General features: G+C 41.2%; 1 protein-coding gene across 5 annotated transcripts in view; it reads left to right on the forward strand.

Moving 5' to 3' along the window:
• Nucleotides 1-21,424, forward strand: part of FAM13B (family with sequence similarity 13 member B) — a 103,435-nt gene that overhangs the window by 57,424 nt on the left and 24,587 nt on the right. For all 5 annotated transcript variants that reach the window (XM_075900463.2, XM_089769471.1, XM_006116004.5 and 2 more), the window contains 4 exons: nt 7,568-7,609; nt 9,253-9,408; nt 13,110-13,242; nt 20,688-20,752. In XM_075900463.2, coding sequence (XP_075756578.2) covers nt 7,568-7,609; nt 9,253-9,408; nt 13,110-13,242; nt 20,688-20,752 — 396 coding nt within the window. The remainder of the gene's footprint in view (nt 1-7,567; nt 7,610-9,252; nt 9,409-13,109; nt 13,243-20,687; nt 20,753-21,424) is intronic.

A 21,424-nucleotide genomic window follows, 5' to 3' on the forward strand; every position in this document is an offset into this window, starting at 1 on the left:
TAATATAATAAACTAGCTAGTGGCTACTTTATCATCAAAAAGACAAGTAATTTGTTTCACTCTCCAGTCGCTTTACCATTGGCTGTTTAGAATTCTTGTAGCTCCATTTACATTGACAGAGGTCGGCTTATTCCTCTTTTGAGGATCTAAAATGTATTTTAAGTGTGTGGTTTTAAAACAATTTGATCTGAGGAAGTGGGTCTGGCCCATGAAAGCTCATCACCTATTAAACCATCTTGTTAGTCTTTAAAGTGCTACACAGTCCTGGTTTTTTGTTTTTAAACAGTATTTGTCTATTTTGATTTGATTTTTTTTTCACTGTTGTCAGATTTTTAAATAAAAAACTTAGGTTTATAGGAGATCTCATTTGGAAGTTTATGATAGCTTTTTGGGAAGCTAAAAACAAAAACCTAAGACTTACAATTGCAGCTCAATATTTTGCCTTATAACTTATCTGAAAAAACGCTGAGACTGTGTCTAGACTGCAGAGTTAAATGGGAAAAAACTGTATCTTTTTCTGATGTTCTTTCAAAATAGGATTTTCCGAAATTTGGCATGTCTACATGTTGCCAAATTTTGGAAACACCTCTTTCAACACATACCTTATTTCTCATAGAATAAGGTTTACTGGGATGGCGAAAGAGCACGTCTGCTTTTCCAAAAAAATTTTTTGGAAAAGCGGATGCGTTCCTTGGACACAGCATTGCTTTTCCAGGATACCTCTGGTATCCTGGAAAATCACTGCAGTCTAGATGTAGCCTAAGAGGGAAAAATGGCTGAGGCTGTATAGTCATCAGATTAAGGTTTAGCCCGGGGTGGCCAACCCTTTCCAGATGAAGAGCCACAATAGCAGTGGAGACAGCATGAAGAGCTGGGGCAAAGTTGTTGAGGGTAGGGGGGGAAAAAAAGCTGCGCTGGGGGAAAATAGGTGCTGGTACATCTGTCCCGGGGCACTGGTGTTTTTTGTTAGCAACTTTTCCCCGGGTCTTCGCAGCCCTGCCTTTTTGGGGCTCAACAACTTTGCCCCAGCTCTTCACGCTGTCTCCTCTGCTATTGTGGCTCACAAAAAAAGCACTGGGAAGATGTGAGAGGTGCAAATTTTGAGAGGGAATTTGGGTGCAGGAGGAAGTAGAGAAGAGGATGCTGGCTCAAGGAGGGGGCTTCAGGCTGGAGAGTGTTGGGGTCAGGTGAAGGTTTGGGGTGCTGAGCCAGCTGCAGGCTTGTGGCTGTGAGGGTGCAGGAGTTTGGGCTGGGGTGCATGAGGGAGGGAGGCTGGGAGTATGATGGGCTCAGGACATAGATTTGCAGTGTGTGGATGGTGCAGGAGTGTTGTGGCAGAAAACTGGGCATGTGTGGGTGCAGGAGTTTGGGGATGTGAGTTCCAGTGTATGATAGGCTCAGGTTTGCAGTCTGGGGGAGTGGGCAGGAGTGTTATGATGCTGCGGCCAGATGGGGGTTTGTTGGCCAGGCTTCATTTTTTAAATAAAATATTATGTCAAACACAAAATGTTCGTGTCGTTTTTACTTATGAGAGGGGCAGGGAACCTGTTTTGAGTCAGGGGTCATTGACCCACAGAAAAGTCAGTCGGGGCCACACAAGTGAGATGCAAAAAAACAAGTGCTTCAAAACCCCGCAAGCCTTACTAATGTGGCCCCAACTGTGCTGGTGGGGGCAGGGGACAGGGTGCTGGGGCAGGGTACTCGTGGGGGGGGTCTGGCCAGGAGGAGGGGACAGAGACAGCTGGGGTCAGTATCTGGGGATCCCGCATCTTAGGAAGCGCACTGGCTTCTCTTTCCCTCCCCTACTCTCCCCCAGGCACCCCCCCCCTCCCCGCTCTAACCCAATCCTCCTCCCATTCCCCAGAGCTAGGCACTCCCCCTGCCACACTACAGCCGCATGTGTCTCCCTTCAGGCGCTGGGGTGCGGGCGGCTGAGTGGCCAGCCTTTAGACGTGCTGGCTGGGACACCATGCTCACCCTCGACCCCAATACCCCTCCCCTCACCTCCTCCAGACTAGAGCCAGGCCCCTCCTCCTGCCCCCCCCCCCCCCCCACTCTAACCCAATTCTCGGGTCCCAGAGCCTCCGCTACAGCCATGTGTTTCCCTCCAGGCGCTGGGGCACATGTGCTGAGTGGCCGTCATGCCGTGCACTTCCTTTCCCTTCCCTAGAGCCAGACACCACCCCTCCCCACTCTAACCCAACCCCTCTCCCCCACTAACCTTATGCCCAGGTCCTGGAGCCGCCGCTGCACTCGGAGCCGCTGCCACTGCTTGCGCTTAGTAGCCAGCTGCTAGCACGGGCAGGCTGGGATGCTGTGTGCGACCCGGCTGCATGTGCAGGATATGATGTAGTGCGCTGGGGGCCATGAGCGGAACGGCATGGGCTGTGAGCACGCATGCGGCTCGCAGCAGCCCGGCTGTGAGAGCGGCTGACCTGAGTAGTTCTGGGTTCCATCCTGGTTCCATCAGGAGCCTTGGGTTGGCCCTCCCTGATTTAGCCAGCTTTATTTAGAGTAACAGGGCACCTACATTAGACTCCATTAATTGGAAATTATTTTAATAATTTTGAATATAATGTGCTATAATTAAATTAATATTGTGCACTGTGTTCCTCCTCTTACTACTTTTGGTTATTTTCTTTTGAATGTATGCTTTAATACTATTTCTTGTCTTTAGTGTTTATTTGAAAATATGATCAGCCATCACTAATACAGCTTCATTTAGCAACTGTTTGAAAATGGTACCTACATGAAACATTATCTTTGATTAATAATCTATATTACCCAATCAGATGAAACACTTGTTCATTAGGTGACAATATATAGAAGCTTCATTCTGTCCTCTTTGTAATGCATCAAAAACTTTTAATCACGGCACTTCAGTTCATCTGCTCTACTAGTGCCAACTTCCGCGCATTGTTTGTGGTGGTGTTTTTTAATTCACTTTTAAAAACTAATTTTAAAGAGACCTTACTGAGATCATCACTTAGGGTGTGTCTACACAGCACCCTAAACTCAACATGAAATATTCAATTTGCACTTCACAAATTGTGTATCTTATTTCAAATCTTTTTTGAAATATCTTATTTTTAAATTTGGCATGTCTTCACAGCACCAAATTTTGAAATAACACGCTGCTTTGAGCCATCTGTTAACCCTCATGCAATGAGGGTTACTGGGATGGCAAAATAGCGTGCCCGTTATTTTGAAAAATGTTTTAGACGTGGGGTAGCTATTTTGGGATACCTCTGTATCCTGAAATAGCTATGCAGTATAATTGTACCATGAAATTCTTATCTATTAAAAATTGTGCAGAATTTTCACTTTTTTTTTCCTGCCATTATGCTGTTTTCTCTTTGCATTTCATTCTTAAAAGTTCTAGGTTACTTTTACAGCAGTAAAAATAAAATGATTTTGTGTGTCCTATGGGTTGTCAAGGTGAGATTCATGAAAAATAATTTCTGAACATCTGTTTACATTTCACTCAGTTTATAGGTACAGAAGAGTTACTACCTTTTGAAATTTATGTTAAACTTTCAGTAAAGCAATTTAATATTGCCCTTGACTGGTCAGGAGTGGGGCATATTGAGTAATTACATTGTCTGTCTTTGCTGCTTATATTGTTACTGACCAAATTAATAATAATCTAGAAAATAGATTATAACATTTAAATCAAGATTTGTTACTTAAGTAGCATATAGCCCTGGTTTCATGCCTAGAATAAATAGTTTGAAGTACAAACTAGGGAAGCTTTAAAGTGTTGATTGGGCAGCTTATTGTCAGTAGTGACCTCATGTTGCAGTCTATTTCTATTTAGACTGCAGGGTTTAGTGCAGCACTCCAGAAGTACCGTCTGACAAGCAGCCATAGAAATCGAGCAAGCAGTATGCATAGTCAACAGCCAACATCATACTTTATTGTTTTTCAAATAAAATATTTTTACATGAAGTGCTCATTTGGAATAGCAAAAATAATCAGAATGGCCTGCAAAGTTCTGCTGCACAGGTAAATGAATTAAAACAGCTAGTTTGGAATGATTCAGAATAATAGGCTACTTTATGCTAGAAATGTGTTATAAAGACTAAATATTTACTCTTGGGAGGTTTATAAAACAGTATGATACAATATTGCGTAAGAACATATTGAACTATAAAAAGCAATCAGTTAAAACATTAAGAAAAATTCTGCCTTTTTTTTTTCCTACTTGTATTTTTTTGTCTTTTTTTTTCTCTTTTTAACAGGGCTATTTGTGGGCAAGAAAAGAAAATGCTATCGATTAAGTGTGTATTAGTTGTCAAAATATGGTAGCACTCAAACCTAAAGATATGTTTACTTTTGATCTCTTGCTATGTCATTCTGCATTAAGACTCTGTATACAAATCGTCGTGTAATTTACAACACATAAAATTCTTTAACTGTGGAAAGAGGTTCTGAAGCGTAATATATTTTGAGCTAAGATTGATATACTTTTCAAAAGCACTAACTTGCTAAACTATTAGACATAAGAAGTTCCTTAAATAAAAGATTTTTCAGGGTTTGAAATAGCGCTGATTTATGCAAATCTTTTGCTGAATACCACCAATGCATCCTAGATCTGTATTAAGAACACCACTGAATTATATGAAGTTGCCTATATTGGAGTACTGTACATGAAGGTTGCCCTTTAAAGTTGGAGGGCTTGGTGGTCTCAGCATCATGTCTGAAATAGTTTGGAATCTGGGTTCTTTAGAAGGACTAGTTTGAATCCCGAAAATGTTGCCCCAGCCTTCTATAATTTGAAGGACAGACAAAAATCACTATGAAACTCTCTCATCACAGTTTCATAAGATGGTATTTGCACTAGAGTCCTTGACTAAAATTATCCTTGCTCTGCTCCCCTCCCCCACTAGTGTTTTGCAATGTGCTGTGCTCTGACCGTCTCCTTAGCTTCTATACACCATCCTAGCTGTGAGTGTATTATGGAGAACTGATTTATGGATATCTTCTAAAAGAGCTGTTTACTAATTAAATATTCTTGTAAAATAACTTTTAGAAAACTGTCATAATTGTCAAGTGAAATATATTGTACTTGGTTTTTATAATTCCCACCTCTGAAAATTGTTTAGCTTCCTATCCTACCTTATTTTTGTCATGAATCTTAATTTCTCCCTGTTTTGTTCTCTAGTTCCTCCCCCAACATAGTGTCAGTTTTGCTTTGTGTCCCAAAGATTTCTGCTCACATGTTGTCATTGCTGATAGGAAAACTCAGAACACTTTGTGTGGTTGGTAGCTTGAGTTGAATTATCATTCCTGGTGTAACAATGAAATTTAATAGTGCACTAAAGTTGAAAACTTACATATGGAGTACTTGCTTATACAGCAGTGGATGCAGAATCAAGCCTGTAAAGCAGGTGTGTTAATTTTTTTAGCTTAATTTGAGTATCTGTCTAAAATGGTATCTCAGAAGCATCAGTATTATATAAGCACACTGGGAATGGATTTTTTTTCCCACTAAAAATATCACCCATTATAAACTGGCTGCAAAATAGACTACCCTTTAATAAAAAATTTAAAAACCAACCTGTTTACCAACACCAGCCTTTTTAAAATTCCTGTTCTTGTACAGTTCTAGCTAATTTATTGAAGTGTTTGTATTTACATTCGGACAGAATACAAATCCTGTCAATCTCACCTAGTAAGGCCAAAAATATTCTTGTTTTTAAGATTTCTTCTGTCAGACAACCTTTGGTAGAGAATTCTGTCCTGCATGTAATCCTGTTTTTCCGCCACATCCTGTTAAGGCAAGGAAATACAGGAAGTCTTTACTTGTTTGGATTGTTAGTTCAAGCTGCTTACTGACCTATGTGACAGTAGATATTGAGACATTAGTTAGTGTAATACTTACCTTATGATTAGCGAGCAGCAATGAGTCTGAGCTGGGCATTCCCTGATTTATTTAAGCCATGATAATGTCAACGGGGAGGCAGTCTGGGTTAAGAATGGAATACTGTTGCCATATAATGCTGACGAATGCTGGTGGGATTTCAGTTCAGTCCTCTTAATAGTACAGCAAGGAGTACTGCTAATGTTTCCAGTAATACGCTAGTGTTCCACTAATATACTGTATAGGGAAGCAGATCACCAAATCTTTTCTGATAGCTGGTTCTTATATATATCTATATATCTATATATATGAACCAGCTAAGAACCAGCTATGTTGAAGTAAATACTAACTACTGGATTTTTTTTCTGAATGATATGTGAAGTGCCTAAAACTTGATAAATACCCTCTCCTTTTCTCCCATCCTTTATTTAGTTGAAATAAAGTGAGCATTTCTCTCTAGTCTCGTTTGTGTATGCGATAACATTCTTCTCACTACGCATGAGAGAGGCAATATAAGGCTCTGCCGTTGTCATTTTACAGTGAAACTTAGTTTTGTTTCAGTTCACTACAAGCGCATTTATTCAAGTCTATCTGACATTGTTTTGAGCAGATATTTTATTTGTGATAGTATGCAAAATTGAAGCTTTGTAATTAGAGTTTGCAAAGGAAAAAGTATACCTTGCTCAGAAACTTAGTATATTTCTGAATTTAGCAATGCTCATAGTAATACTTTGAAATCGTTGAATGAAAAGTCATTAAGCACATTGCATTTTGGTGCTAAGTAATGAAGTCTCAAAAACCCTGTGAGGTAAGTGTCTGCACTTTCTGGGGTGGACTGCAGCATATATTCACAGTGCACAGCGGAACCATGTACTCTGTACCCTCGGCGTAAGGAGCTTGTTGGCCCCTTCGTGGAGCCGTGGAGAGCCCTTTGTGAATGGGCGGATAGACATCCGTATCCACTGATCTGCAGGGCTCTGGTCCAAGGAGATGCTGCAACCAAAGTAGAGGAACATGGTGCTGCTGCTCCCAGGAGCTAGTACCCCACACTGGCAGCTCCTCCTGGCTGTGCAGCTGCATCATCCCCAGCCCTACCATGTCACCTGAGTGGAGTCATACAGCCTCTCCAGGACCTCTGTCCCCCCTCTCAGAGCCAGGACCTCATACCCTCTCCTGCATCTCCAACCCTGGGCCCCTCCCCAAAGTTCGCACACATACTCCATCATGCATCCCAATCCCCATCCCAAACTCCAAACCCCTGTCCCAGCCCAGTAAGAGTGAGGTTGGGGAGAGTGTGGAGGGGAGAGATATGAGCGGGGTAGGGCTTTGGGGAAGGGACAGGGTAAAACTTGGATTGCCCTTAAATTCCAAAAGTGGTCTTGGAGCAAGTGATTAGCATCTCTCATGTGAAAGATTGCACCTATAGCAGCTCAGTGCTTCCTAAAGTGTTTGGGTTATTGCTACTGCCACAACTTTCTTCAATATATAGCTGTTTAAGCCCTCTTCTATCTAAATATTGATCCAGCTTTACTCTGTTTCTCTTGAGGTTGGAATCATGGCACGTATTGATCAGCAACACTATTACTATGTTTATTGAATGTGTATGTGTGTTTTTTTGACCTGATGCAATTTTTCACTTTGTCTTCAGAATATTTGTGTAGCGTTAAATCTTTGTGAAGATATCCCATTTCTTCTTTATTACAGTGCTCATCTCTCTCCTATAAGCATCCTGCCAGCCTCTGCAGAGTAAGTACAACTAATATAAAAAAGTCTTTATATCCCAGTAGTTTGCTATTACCAGTCTGTACCATAGCAAGCATTCCTGCTTTAAAAACAGGTATCTAGTAAACACAGCACATTATGTTTATGCATGCTGTTCTCAACTGGACATATAAACATAGGTTTTTGTAGTACAATAATTACGGATGTAATAGTGTAGCTGATTAACAGATAAGCAAAAGCTTATAGGTTAATGCTATAGACTGCACACATTTCTCCCCCCTTCCCCCGCCTTTTTTTTAAAGAAACTATTTAGAAAGCTGGCCAGCAGCCTGGCTCAATCCCAGCTTGTGCCAGGTACGGGACCTATACCTGCTGTGGTTCTGCATTTAAAGTGTATTAGGAGTCAGGCGGGCAGGCAGCCCATCTCAGTTCCTGCTCACACTGGGTCCAGGAGCTTAGACCCCGTCCCCGGACAGAGGCTCTGCAATTCCACAGTGCTGCCTCTGTTTCAGAGGCAGCAGCATAGGTTGACAAGCAGATGGTCACAAAAGGAGCTGGTTTTTAAACAGAGGCAGCAGTGTGGAGTGGTCGGGGGCTTCTTGGCAGTAGGGTCAGAGTGCACTGGATGCAAGCCCCATTCCCATGCACTATAGAATAGTCGACTAACTGATAAGAATTCTTGAAGTTAATCAACTATTCAATTAACCAGTATTTAACATCCCTAATGATACCTGTGTTGCTAAATATCTTGTTTGCATTATTTTTCACTTTCTTTGGGTGGGTACTTTATAAACTCTGGTTTTACTCTAAAATTGTCATTAGATACTTACATTCACAGTAGTAGTTTTACAGTTTGATCTAATTGGTAGCATGAGACCAAGTTCAATTTGGTTGCCTATATGATTGCAGAGGAAATGTAAACACATATCATTCCAGAATATGGAGGAGTGAAGCTGTCTAGAACAGGGATTCTCAAACCAGGGTTTGTAACTCCTCAGGAGGTCACAAGGTTATCACATAAGGTATCACAAGCTGTCAGGCTCCCCCAAAACCCCACTTCACCTTCAGCATTTATAATTGTGTTAACTTTTTTAAAAGTATTTTTAATTGGGGGTGTTGAACTCAGAGGCTTGCTGCGTGAAAGTGATCCCGGTACAAAAGTTTGAGAATCACTGGTCTAGAAGAAAATGAGACTCCTGCTGGGGGCCTTTCTTGAGAAGACTTGGTGCCACAACTAATGTTAAAATATACCGTTCTGTTGCTCTCCACCTTATTTGCCCCATTTACCTGTTATGTCTTTTTTTTTTTTTTTTTTTTTTTTAAACATTATAAGCCCTTTTGTTTGGGAGTTTTATAACCTATGTTTATACAGTTTCTGGCGCTATGAGGTCCTTATCTGTTTGAGGCCTTTTGGCACCGATCATGCTGTAAATATAATGCATACAAAATGATAGGCAAGAAATTTAATGTAACTAAAATCCTATTAAGTAAGCAAATTACTCCAGTTATTGCTGTGGTCATATTTGAAAAATTAGCTAGTCTTGTTTTGTCTTCTATTGGGAAGCTTAGATTTACATGTCTCCTAGGGGTCTGACTTTTCTGCCTGCACAAGTCCACTGATGCCCAAATATGTTTTTAACATTAATTCTCTGGCTTTTATTTATTAGCATTTTAGAAAGAACTATTAGAGCAGCGGTGGAGCAGCATCTTTTCGATCTACAGAGCAGCATAGATGATGATCTTAAGAATTTACAGCAACACAGACTGGTCTGTAACAATGAAGCAAAAAATATTAATAGGGATGAGGAAGGATCTAACAACCAGTAAGAATATTTCTCTCTAGTGCATTGCTTAGAGACACATATTTGAATTCAGACTTGCTAAAAAGCCACAATAAAAGTTGTGTATGTTCTATACATTTGACTTTGCCTTAAATGAACTCAAATTCCATTTATTGCTGTTCTTTATTCTAAATTATTTTAATAGATTATTAAAGAGGCATTCAATGGTATAATGCACACAAGTCAGTGGTGAGGCAGTCCTGTATTTCTAGATTCTTTTGAGGGGGGGAGAGGAGGCATGGTGCTATGTGTAGATTCTGTCATAGGTTTTTTTGTTCTGATTGAATGGGTACAATATTTAAATTGCTCTTTCACCCCTTGCTTTGCTCCTCCATGGCAGATGTCTTTCCAAATTCCAAGTGATGTGAGGGGCAAGGCAGCTTGTGGAAGCTTGCACTTCTGCCCACTCTTTTAATCTAGAACCTTATAATATAAATAAATTACTTAAAATTCACATGCAAATTCACATGCACACACAAGCTAAAATTATTTTGACCAAATGACTATAAAAATGCACTCTTTTTGAAAAATCACAACCTACAGAGGGACATTGGACTGGAGATGATTTTCATGGGTTCAGTGCTAGTATTTCCCCTCTGTGGTACACCCAGGGTACCCACTTTAGGCTCCTGGCTTCTAGCTGTCACCAGTTTTTGGTGAAGATTCATGTTTCATTCCTGCTTGGCCTGGGTTTTAAGACTGCAAAGTATCCTGAATTGGACCCCCAATAGCCTCTGCAAGCCAGACTGCTTAAACTGGTCAGTGTGTGTATTTTCCTTTCTCTCTGAGGTCTATGATCAGTGTATTGCTTTCAGTTATATAAATTACCACACAGCTCCTTGTAGGTAGGATATTTATTCTTAATATGTTTTCCTCACTAGTGTGTTGACCTTAAAACAGCAAAATAAATTAGAAACATGGTGAATAGCTGTGACCCATAAGTCTTACCAGGGTAGTGTAAGTCAAGTCTTTCCAACCCTTCTGCATGCCCTCGAGCCCTCTTTTGGACAGAAGGTCCTGTTTGTATGCTGAGTGAGGAAATCCATTCTTGGTCTGCTACTCTTTGGAGAACCTAATTAATATGTGTATGTGAGCCTCTCCAGGAGATACCTTTGTGTGAGGTTATAACCTGCCTAATTTGCTTTCCCCAATCACTGTTTCTAATTCTTGGAGGAACCATTGTAGCCCTCCTTCACGTGGTAGAACAGTGTCATACATAAATCAGTTCATTTCAAATAATGGGCACCAAAGATACTGTATTGTTTCAATATCTGTCTCAGTACTCTGTTATACAACCGGCAGAGAACAGTTACAAGTAATTTATATTTTCCAAAGACTAATTATTATAACAGAATTTTAGTCTTATAAGCTTAAAACCTTCATTGACTAGTTTATAAGTAAAACTGTGTAGTTCTCTGAGAGTCCTTCTGTCCACTAGCTCCTCCCCTTTGATACGTTGTGAGCGCTTTACTGGATGGCCAGGTCCGTATCCCAGGGGTGCGGACTCACTTGTTTATCTTAAACTTGAAACCAATAGACTTTTTGGCATCGATGCTGCATTTCAACGCTTGTATTCATCCTAGCCACTGAGGATTAATAGACACTCTATGATAACATTCCTTTTAGAGGCATTGTGAGCCCTTTAAACACCACGGCCAGTAAACTATTGATACAACGTACAAGGCCAAAAACAAAGAAAACATGCAAAGTAAAATTGTATGTTTTAGAGAACATATTATTAAAAACTTAGAATGCTGACACAAAGCTTAATTTAAAACAAAGAGAATAGTTTCTTGTTAAACTTAATCTATCTTGTTGGACATCTGATATAGGGAGAGAGCTTGTTAAAGGCTGTTTGAAGCTGCTCAGCAGGCTGGTATGTTGCAATAAGCCCCTGGGAGCAGAGCAATAGAAAGAGGGAAAGTGAAGCAGCTAAAGGTTCATGATATATATTTTTTATGGCATTGTTCTGCAGTTTATCACATTGGTACTGCCTCTTTTAAAAAAAATTCTGGAGTGTTTCACAATTCTGTCTTTTTCACCGTTTATTAGAAGTGCATATCTGAATTTATAAAATATTTTGCAAAGAGTTCTAGTAAATAAAAGGAAGGTAAGGAGAAGAATATTTTTTGAATGGAGCTTTGGTTAAGACATGACAGAGGCTGCTTTCACCTGTGAGTTTGGGTCTACAACCACACCTTCCATTTTTGTGAATGGCAAACTGGTGTAGTCTTCAAGTTGCATTTATAAGGCTCTTCAGCGTTCGGCTAATCATCTCCGTCTTCTCAGATAAATCTTCATCCTTATTTTGAGATTTTTTTTTTAAAGCTCAAAACTCCATCCCTGGATTTTGCAAGATGTGATACATTTGCTAGAAAAGGAAGAAACAGCCAGTCTCCTAAATAGTGGAAAAATAAGTCTCAAATACCAACTGCTTAAAAGGTTTCATTTGATGACTTTTTAAAAATATATAGTTAGTTGAATTCAGTTCCTTGATATCAGTTTTTGGTTTATAATCTAGGAAGTGAATGTCAGCAGCCTTAGGGCTTGTATATACAATGCACAGCATGCTAATGCACACCTCCTGATGCAGATTCTTGCACCAGCTGGTCCATGTGAAAGTTTCCCTAGTGCGTATTAATGTTTCCATTTCAAACAGGATTATATTAATATGCACTAGAAATGTTTCAGTGCACACCAGCAGGCTCCACATCATGCTAGTTTGCATTTGAATTTACACCGCTCTGGTATGACTTAATCTGTTTTATACAATCTCTTTGTCTTTTTGGCCTTCAGTATCACCATTATTCATTAGAACACAGTGTAGAGGATAATGAATATATGGCTGGCCTCAGTGTTTAAAGTAAAAAATGCTTGCCAGTGCTTTGACTACAACTACGAATCTCACAACTAGTTAACCAGCATTAAACAAATCAGTGGCTAAATAGTTGGCCCTATGGTCAAAATTCTTCAGTGAGATTCTTCTTACAGAAGAAAGATCTTTGCTGTCATATATGCTACTTAATGATCGTTAGAATATCGACTGGCTATAAAATACATATATATCCATAAAATACTATTTCAACATTTTTTATCCTTGTTCTGATTAGTTTTATTACAATGACTCCAAATTAGGGCTGTCAATTCACATGCATTAATGACTGCGATTAATGCAGGACAGGATTGACCTCTTAATTTTTTTAATGCGTTAATCACAGGTGTTAATGCTGAGATCAACTGGGGAGTCTCCAGTGGACCTCGGGTTCCACTGAAATGCTGCACGGAATCCCTTGCACTGCCCCTTGGAAACGCCAGCCTGGCACTTCAAGGGTACAGCGCTGCATGGAGCCCGCGGTCAACTGGGGACTCCAGCTGATCCCAGCTCCATGCAGCGCTGCCCTGTTCAAAGGGGAGGCACGAACAATTGATTGCGATTTAAATTTTTTAATCGCTTGACAGCCCTACTCCAAATGTCTTAGCCTTTCACATGGTACTCAACTCTCCAGGTAGTGTCAGTAGTTTTGTTTCAGGATAGTTTTACTGCAAATAATCAGCAATGTTCAAACTTCTGTAAGACATTATGGTTTTTAATGAAAAATAACTCTCAATAAATCTTTTGAACATGTGAAGCCGAGACACAGGCTATTGTATGTTCTTCTGAGCTGCTTGTTTCTGTCTTTTAGGTATGGCGTTACTAAAGATGATATTAATAGCAGTGGGAATACTAGAGACTGCTTTGAAAAGTTGGCTTGTACTGATGTAGACAGTGCAATTATGCAGCCTGATTCTGTATATGAGGAAGAAGAAAATGAGCAGGTAAGAGGAGCAGAGGGCATACTTTCTATATATTAGAGCAGTATGATCTTTGATTAGAGCATAAAAGTTGGATTGCAGACCTGGGTTCTACTTATGGATCTTTCACTGCTTTATGTTGCTTTGCTGTATTGCCTTGGGTGAAGTCACTTCTGCTCGCTTCAATCTCTTCTTGAAGTAGATTTGTGTAGGTCTGATCACATTTTACTTTTGTTTGCATCTTAAGGGGGCCTTGGCTCACCATTTCCTTTTTCTTCCTTTCCACAGATAGCAGCCCCATCTCTTGCTCATATTTTGTATCAAGAGGGATAGGGCAAGCTGGAGTAGCACCTGGGTTAGATTGACCTATTGAGTTCTCCTGTCCCAGAATTATCCACATTCTGCCCATTTTCCCTCCACCCCCTCCCCACACTTCCCACAGACTTCTGTGGTGGGGACATTTTTCCTCTTCTCCTTGACACTCCTCCCCATTCTCTTTTGAAACAGCTTCTGTTTCTTCTCTGTTAATCTCTTGCCCCAGGTGCTGCTGCTGTGGTGGCAGCTGATCCCATCTTTGCTGATGCATGAACATAGCTGTGCAGAGGGAGAAAATTCTTTGTGGGAAGAGGTAGACAAAGGAAAGTCAGTTGGGGTCCCTGAAGGGTCCAGTGTTCAACAAATAAAATCAATAGGCAGTTTGCTCACCTTTGAGTGGGGGAAAAGACTATACTTGAATAGGCATTTGGACAGTGCTTTGGGATAGTCTGATATATATAGTGCTTTTTTTGCTTTAAAAAAAAGTGTTGGTACTGGGTTGCCACCAGGTTTTAAAAAAAAAATACTGGACAAAAATTTGAGCAAAAAAAAAAAAGTGCCGGGAGTAATCAGGGATATCGAGGCCGAAATGCAGTCGCAACCGCTTTCATTGCCGTGTTTCCGTTGGGCGCCGAGCCGGGCCCAGGAAAAGCAGCAAAACTTCCTTAATTAGAAAATACTGGTACGGTGCAAGGGCTCCCAGGGCTGGGTGGGGGCTGTGCTGGGGGAAAGCGGCGTGAGTGCTCCCAAAAAACGGTGCCGGTATGCCATACTGGTGCGTACCATCACCAAAAAAAAGAGGGGGGAGGGTGCGCACGTGCGTGCGGTGTTCCTAAATATTATTTTATTCCTTCTAGTATTGTGCTAAAAAATATTACAGCATTTAAAGCAAGCTTTGAAAGTTTAGAAAGTAATTGTAAAAATTAATTTTCAAAAATAAAACAAGTTGAGGCATTGACTGACAATAGACTAAAAACTTGGTTTTGCTGCTGTATGTTATACAGTAATTCCTCATTTAACATGGTAAATTCATTTTGGAAAATGATCGTGCTAAGTGAAAACTTGTTATGCAGGATCAGTTTTCCCATTGAAAATAATGGAAAAGGCGAGGGTTGCGTTTCAAGCACACGTACGCTTGCAGCTCCAGCCTGCATTTGTTAGCAGCAGGGACCGGGACATAAGGTTGGGGAAGAAAGGGGACTGGGTTATAGCAGGGAGGGGAAGTGTTTGGCTCTGGGGAAGGGAAGGAGAGGGGAGGGGGCTTGCAGCTGGCGGCAGGATTTCCCCAGGTCGCCGGTCACCAGCAGTTGTGCGGGGCTTCGTCTGTCTTCTTACAAAACAGCGGAAGTTCTCCGCTCACCGCGCAGTTCCCCACTGACCCCCTCTGACGGATCCAGAGGGGGTCACCGGGGAACGGCGTGGTGAGCGGAGAACCTCCGGAGGCAGAGCAAGCCTGCCCTAGGGCAAATCGTGTTATTGCGGGGATTGGTCGTGTTGTTTGAAAAATGTCCCCCTCCCAAAAATCGTGCTATCGCGAAAACGTGTTAAGCAGGCACATGTTAAGTTAAGTGAGGAATTACTGTACTTGAATTAATCACACCAAATGAGCGCTGCATACAGTTGAGCAGAAGTACAACATTGTGGAAAAGGTTTTAAAGCTGGGGTGGCAAAACTTTTTTGGGTCAGGGCCACTGAACCACAGAAAAATCAGTTGGGGGTCACACACGAGTGAGAAGCAAAACAAACCCTCACTGCCGTGGCTTCTGGCTGAGAAGGAAAAGACACTCCCCACATTCTCCTTGCACATCAGAGTCCAGTGGGGAGCCCAGCCTATTAGAGTTTGTGTGCTCCAGCCCCACAGTGGAGTTGCAGAAGACTGGAGCACCCACATGGGCTCTAATGCTGGAGGTGGGAGGGAGGAGAGGTTGAGCCTCACGGGCCAGATCCAGGCAAGCCAGGGGCCACATCTGGCCCTCAGGCCTTAGATCCCCACCCCTTTTTTAAAGAATTATTTATTACTTCATATACTACCCTGGTTGGTTTATGAGCTGCAAATTAAATCTCTAGTTACACACATGCAAAGCCGTGGATCAAGGATGGTCTGATGTATGGCTTGAAATTTCCAATCTCCTAATCCTAAATCATACCAGCTGCTTTATTTCTAATGGCACGTGGGTTCCCTGTCCTTTCTATCCTTATGAGAGCAGACAGTGTTATTAAAAGATGTGCTTATAAAAACCACAACAGCTGAATGCACAGTACAAAACTTAGCTTGGCCAGGCTGTTCAAATGATAAACACTTCTGAAGTAAAAGTACCACCATCTGATATTGGTTGGCTAGATGGTAAACAGAGTACTCAGTTATGCAAAAATATACAAACTTGTTTGTCCATCCTTCTTCACTGTGAGATTCCTTCACCTGTTGCCATTATAAATCTAGATTAACTGTGTACAAAAGACTCTCTTCTTACTACATTTTCACACAGGTTGTAGCATAATGGGACTCTGGCCATTGATTGGAATTCCTCGGCACTACTGTTGTACAAATAACCACTGCTACTAATGTAATCAAATATCAAAATGTCCTGTTCTCTTCTCAGGATGCAAAACTACTGCTGTTCAATTACTTTCCTCTTAAACCACTTAAGGAGTTGATTTTATTTTTATCATCTTATGAAGTTATATCCCTTAATTTTCTCTCTTTTGTGTGCCATTGCAGGGTGGGGTTTTTTTTTGAGTAACTGAAATTTTTGAGAATAGTGATTCTCCAGATTCTGTCTTTTAAGTTTTAATACTAAATCTTTTTATAAAGAGTTTAGTGAAGTGTTGTCTACTAGAATAAAAATGAAAACATGTAGAATTAGATTTTAAAATTAGCCAGATGGAAAACATGAACTTTATTGTCGTCTCCTCTTCTAAACTGATTAATCGCACGTGAGCGCATGCACACGCATCCCTCCCACCGCCACCCACCCACCCGGTATCCTTTTTTCCTCATTCCACCAGGCATGGGCAGATATATTGTCAGCACCAAATGGATGCTGGATATCATCATTGACCACTGTACTATCCAGTTCCTCAGCATGCTCTTCTCTCATTGTCTTACCAATCCCTCTTCAATGGTCATTCTCATGAGAGCTTTTTATAAATAGAAGTATTCTCATTAATTCATAGGTACCATAGGATCATGTGCTTCAAAGAATATAGTCTCCATTGCATTCCCACAAATTATCTGATTTCCCAGGATAATACCTAAAGCTGATGAGATAGGGCTACTGTTACCACGATAGCCAAAAGTTTCTCTGATATCTGGAATAGATCTGGTAGCATCATGCTATCACCCAACCGCCCATTTTTCTTCCTTGCCTTGCCTCAGAGCCAGGGTCAGATACTGCACTTGGATACACATTCCCTGCACTGGATGATCTGCGTGCTGCTTCATATAGTATCATTGGTGCACCATACAAGTAAAGGAAATTATTTTATGGTCCCTGGGGGCGGGGCCAGGAGCTAATGCGCTCCTCGCCTTGCTCCTAGGGAGCACCCTGCACTGCTGATACAGAGGTAGCAAGGAGGGCTGTGTTTGTATGTGCGTGTGTGTGTGTGTGTGTGTGTGTGTGTGTGTGTGTGTGTGTGTGTGTGGTCATTAGGATTAACTGATAAACCCAGGCTTATCAGTTAATCATTTACACAACTATATACGGACATCCCTAGTTGTCATTGCATCCTCATGAAGAATCCTCAAGATCTAAGCCATTATAGCTAAACTGTGTTATGCTCCATTTCACAGGGACAAAGTGCTGATGAGACCACATCCCAAATTCATTCCCAAAGAAGTCACAATTTCATTCAAGTCAGTCACCTTACTCATTTTCTTCCCAAAACCTCATTCTTCTCAAGAAGAATAGAACTTCACATTCTGGACTTTTCCAGAGCTCTCTGCTCTACTATCTAGACGGAACCAAGGCCTTCCAGCTTTTTACATATCTCTTTATGGCAGTATCAGCTGTGTCAAAAGGCCTCAGCGGTCTTCTCAAACTTACCAAATACATCTCTCAATGCATTTCCACCTATTTCTAATTGACTTATGAACGTCTTTGAATGTGAAGCTGCACTCTACCAGGCCAGAGGTAGCCCCCCCTCAGTCAGTTTTATAAATATGCCAGTTCCAGAGATTTGTAAGGAAGCTATGCGGGATAACCTAGTGAATTTTGTTAAATTTTACTCACTGGCTATGGCAGCCAGGACAGATGCCAACTGTTAACAGGTAGTACGTCAGTCTTTATTTGATTAACACAATCTGTACCCACCATCTCTAAAAGTTACTGCTTGCCTGAATCCTACAGTGAGAACCCCGGTGACACATACTTGATGGAAGAAAGTATGGTCACTTCCCTACAGTAAGTCTTCAAGTTTTTGTAGTCAGTATGAATTCCAGGAGCTGCCATCCATTTCCACTTTTCAGATTCCTCAGCTTCACAGAAGTTGCAAGAGACTTGTAAGGGGGTTTCAGATGCCACTTTCCTTTTATGCCTTGATATAGGAGTGCATGGAGGCTCAAGGATTGTTTGTGGCCCTGATGGACAAAAAGAATCTGGTCTCACTTACATGATGTGCATGTGCACCAACAGCAGAATCTGCAATGACCGCAACATCTCTAAGGACAACAGTTACTGCAGGTTAACGAATTGTACTTTTTTTTTTTTATAAGGGTAAACATTCCCTTGCAGTATCTGAAATACAGATGCTAAGAACCTGAAGGGGAATCGTGACTTTTCTAAGTATGTTGAAACCCCTGTCGTCTTACATAGGTTTTTTTTGGTTTTTGTGTCTGCTGTTTGGCATAGTGGAGATCCTTGGGCCATTTTTGCCTTTTAATATGCATGCACAATGCCTATTTATTTAATTCAAAGTGTTTTCTATATATCTAGGAGCAAAGGCTTTTTTTAACTTTAGACATTAGGGTGATGGCTTAGGTTATAATAGTATAATGCACTATTACAGGAAATATCATTTGAAAATCTGTGGCATTTTTTTATCCTAAAGCAGCTTTACAAGACTGTATACAGTAGAGCTTATATGACAACTTATCTCTATAGTGAAAACTTACCTGTCTGTGTGCCAAAAATTGTATATACTAGGGATGTAAGCGAGTAGTTGACTAGTTGACTAACCAATAAGTCTAGGCTTATCAGTTAATCTATTAATCTAGTTGACTGCTCGACTACTTGCATTACCCCTCCCCGTGCTGCCTCTGTATCCTAAGGTGCCTCTTAAAAGCTAGTTTCCCCCCAGCACTGTCTCCATGGTGCTGCCGCCTGCGCCTCCCTTCCCCCTCCCCCGCATTGCTGCCTCTACAAGGGAACAGCCTGTGTCCGCTGGGGCCCCCTGTGGACAGGGGCTGCAGCCGCAAAGAGAACCCTGTCAATGGTAGCCCAGGCTGGTTCTGGACAGGGGCTGCTCCACCCAGGCAAGCAGCCCGGCTTGCATCAGGTCCAGGACCTACCTCTGCTGCAGCTCTACATTTTAAACGTAGTAAGAGCTGGGCTGTCTGGGTAGATTCCGGACCTGGCGTGAGTGACCTTCCCTTATTGACTAATCAAGTGGTTGATAAAAATTCATCGAATACTCGATTAGCCAATTAACTGCATCTTAACATTCCTAGGGTATACTGGTACAAGTGTATTAGGGGGCTTTGGCCATGCAGCTGAAAGGGAAACTTAACTGGTGGAAATTGTCTTCCTGAACTAAAATGGAACCAGCATTCTGGTGTTAAAACTGTATTCATGTAAATAATGTAATACAGTCAATCTGTTTTGCAGAATTGGCTGTTGTGCATGAATTTGTATTTATTTGAGTGTATTGAGTAGCATTCTATTTGTGCAAGTTTTCATTTGATTTGAGAACTGCTACATTAACTTTGTTTCAGATGCTAAGCTAATTTAAGTGTCTTTATATTTCAAACTGTTCTAAATAATGGTCCCAAATGAGTCCCTTGCTTTTTTTAAAAGGGTGCCTACTATGGCAATCTGTTTTGGTTTCACTTGATAATACAGTAAAACTCCAATTGTCCGGCATCCAGTGGTCCGGCACTCCCGATAGTCCAGCACCAACTGGAACCCAGAAGTGCTCTGGCCAGCCGGACAATTGGAGCTGCTCTGTGCCGCTTTCCCAAGTCCGCTGCTGAAACTGACCAGTGGCAGACTTGGGGAAGCCACGGGCAGAGCAGCTGGGGTGCTGCTGGCTTGGTCCCACATCGCCGCTCAGGTGATAGGGCAGTGCTGCGGGACCAACCCGGCAGCACCCCAGCTGCTCTGCCCCGCCACTTCCCCAAGTTGCCGCTGCCGCTTGCAGCCCCAGCTGGCCTGTCGTAAGCGGCTGTGCGGGGTTCCCCCGCCGACACCCCACGCCCCGACTCCTGACAGCCCCCCTTCCGGAGTACCCCCTGATATTCCAGCATCTCCAATAATTCAGCACCTCCTGGGTCCCAAAGATGCCAGATTATTGGAAGTTTACTGTAGTAGCATTTACTCTTATTAAAAAAAAAAAAAAAATCAATGAATTCCAAGCTGGAGCAGTCAGTCTTACCTGTATTAGGATTTAATAAACAAATGGTAATGTGTATCCATCTACCATTCTTTTCTGAGATGGTGTCATAGTAACTACCAGGATTTCTCCATCTCTTTATAGCCCTGCTGTTGCTTTATTTAGTTACTGGGGTTAATAATCTCTTTTTAGAAAGTCCATCAGACATGTTTAGTTTTACACATACTGAACAGAAACCTTCCTCCAACATAATTATCTCTTAGACTTAGGTAATGTTGCGGTCTTAACAATGTTCAGACCCAAAATTTGCTCTAAGTTTGGCACATTCCAGTGAATAATGCTGCCCACATCCTAAACAAGCCTAGATGAACAAAAAACCCTGAGAATGGAAAGTTACTGCTGTACTTCTAGTATTGTGTACTGTATGTTCTCTCATTATTTGCTTAAAAGGTTTGCTGGCTTTATTTGAATATAAAGCATTCATGCAGTTGGACCTGATTCATGATCCACACAAAGCTTCCCCTCCCTTCCCCCAATGATTATAGGAAGATTTTTCACTTTGTAAAATATTATTTGAAAAATGTCTCAACTTAATCTTTTGTCCACAGACAGCTGGCATATTGTTAAAGCCATGTAATGAAGATGCAGAAGCTGATGAAGAAAACAGTGAAAGGTATGCATTTCATTTTCACTAATATGAGATGGAAGTTGTGGATTATTTTTAAAATGTGAATTTGTTATGGTAATTGGTCACAACACAATAATAATATGGAAGATCAGACAAAAACTTTCTGTAGTGATGGTGTCTGGAGTTCATAGAACTTGTTTTTTCATTCAAAAAGAGAGTTAAGGCAAAAATAGGATTGTTTGACTGTAAATTTGCACAGCCATTTGTCTTGGGAAGGAAAGATGTGGGTAAAGGTATCAGTGGCAGCATTGGTGCAGCTAGAAGTACAGCTGATGTTTTTTAAAGATTTTCAAAACAAACTTGTCTTAGTTGTTAACTGCTCATATCTTAAGCGTTGGCTGGAGAAGATCAAACTGAAGAATTAAAATATTTCTAGTCCAGTAATATTTGCTACCCAATTTTTTTCACCAGTGCAGCAAAATATTCTCTTTTGTTGTTCTCTTGTCGGCAGAAATTGCAAGAACAGTAATGAGATTTCTGAAGGTCTTTAAAAGCCCTCCATATAAAGATCTCTAAATAATTTGCCAGTGTCCTATATGTCTGATTCCATCTATTGAGGGTAGTGTTTTCATTACCTGTGAAGAGCAGAATATAACTAACCTTTATTATTAGCTAACAATCTTTTTAAAATCTATAACTAGTTTACCTCTTATTTTT

The sequence above is a fragment of the Pelodiscus sinensis genome, chromosome 16 (genome assembly GCF_052426305.1).
Source record: "Pelodiscus sinensis isolate ZL-2025 chromosome 16, ASM5242630v1, whole genome shotgun sequence".
Lineage (NCBI taxonomy): Eukaryota > Metazoa > Chordata > Testudines > Trionychidae > Pelodiscus > Pelodiscus sinensis.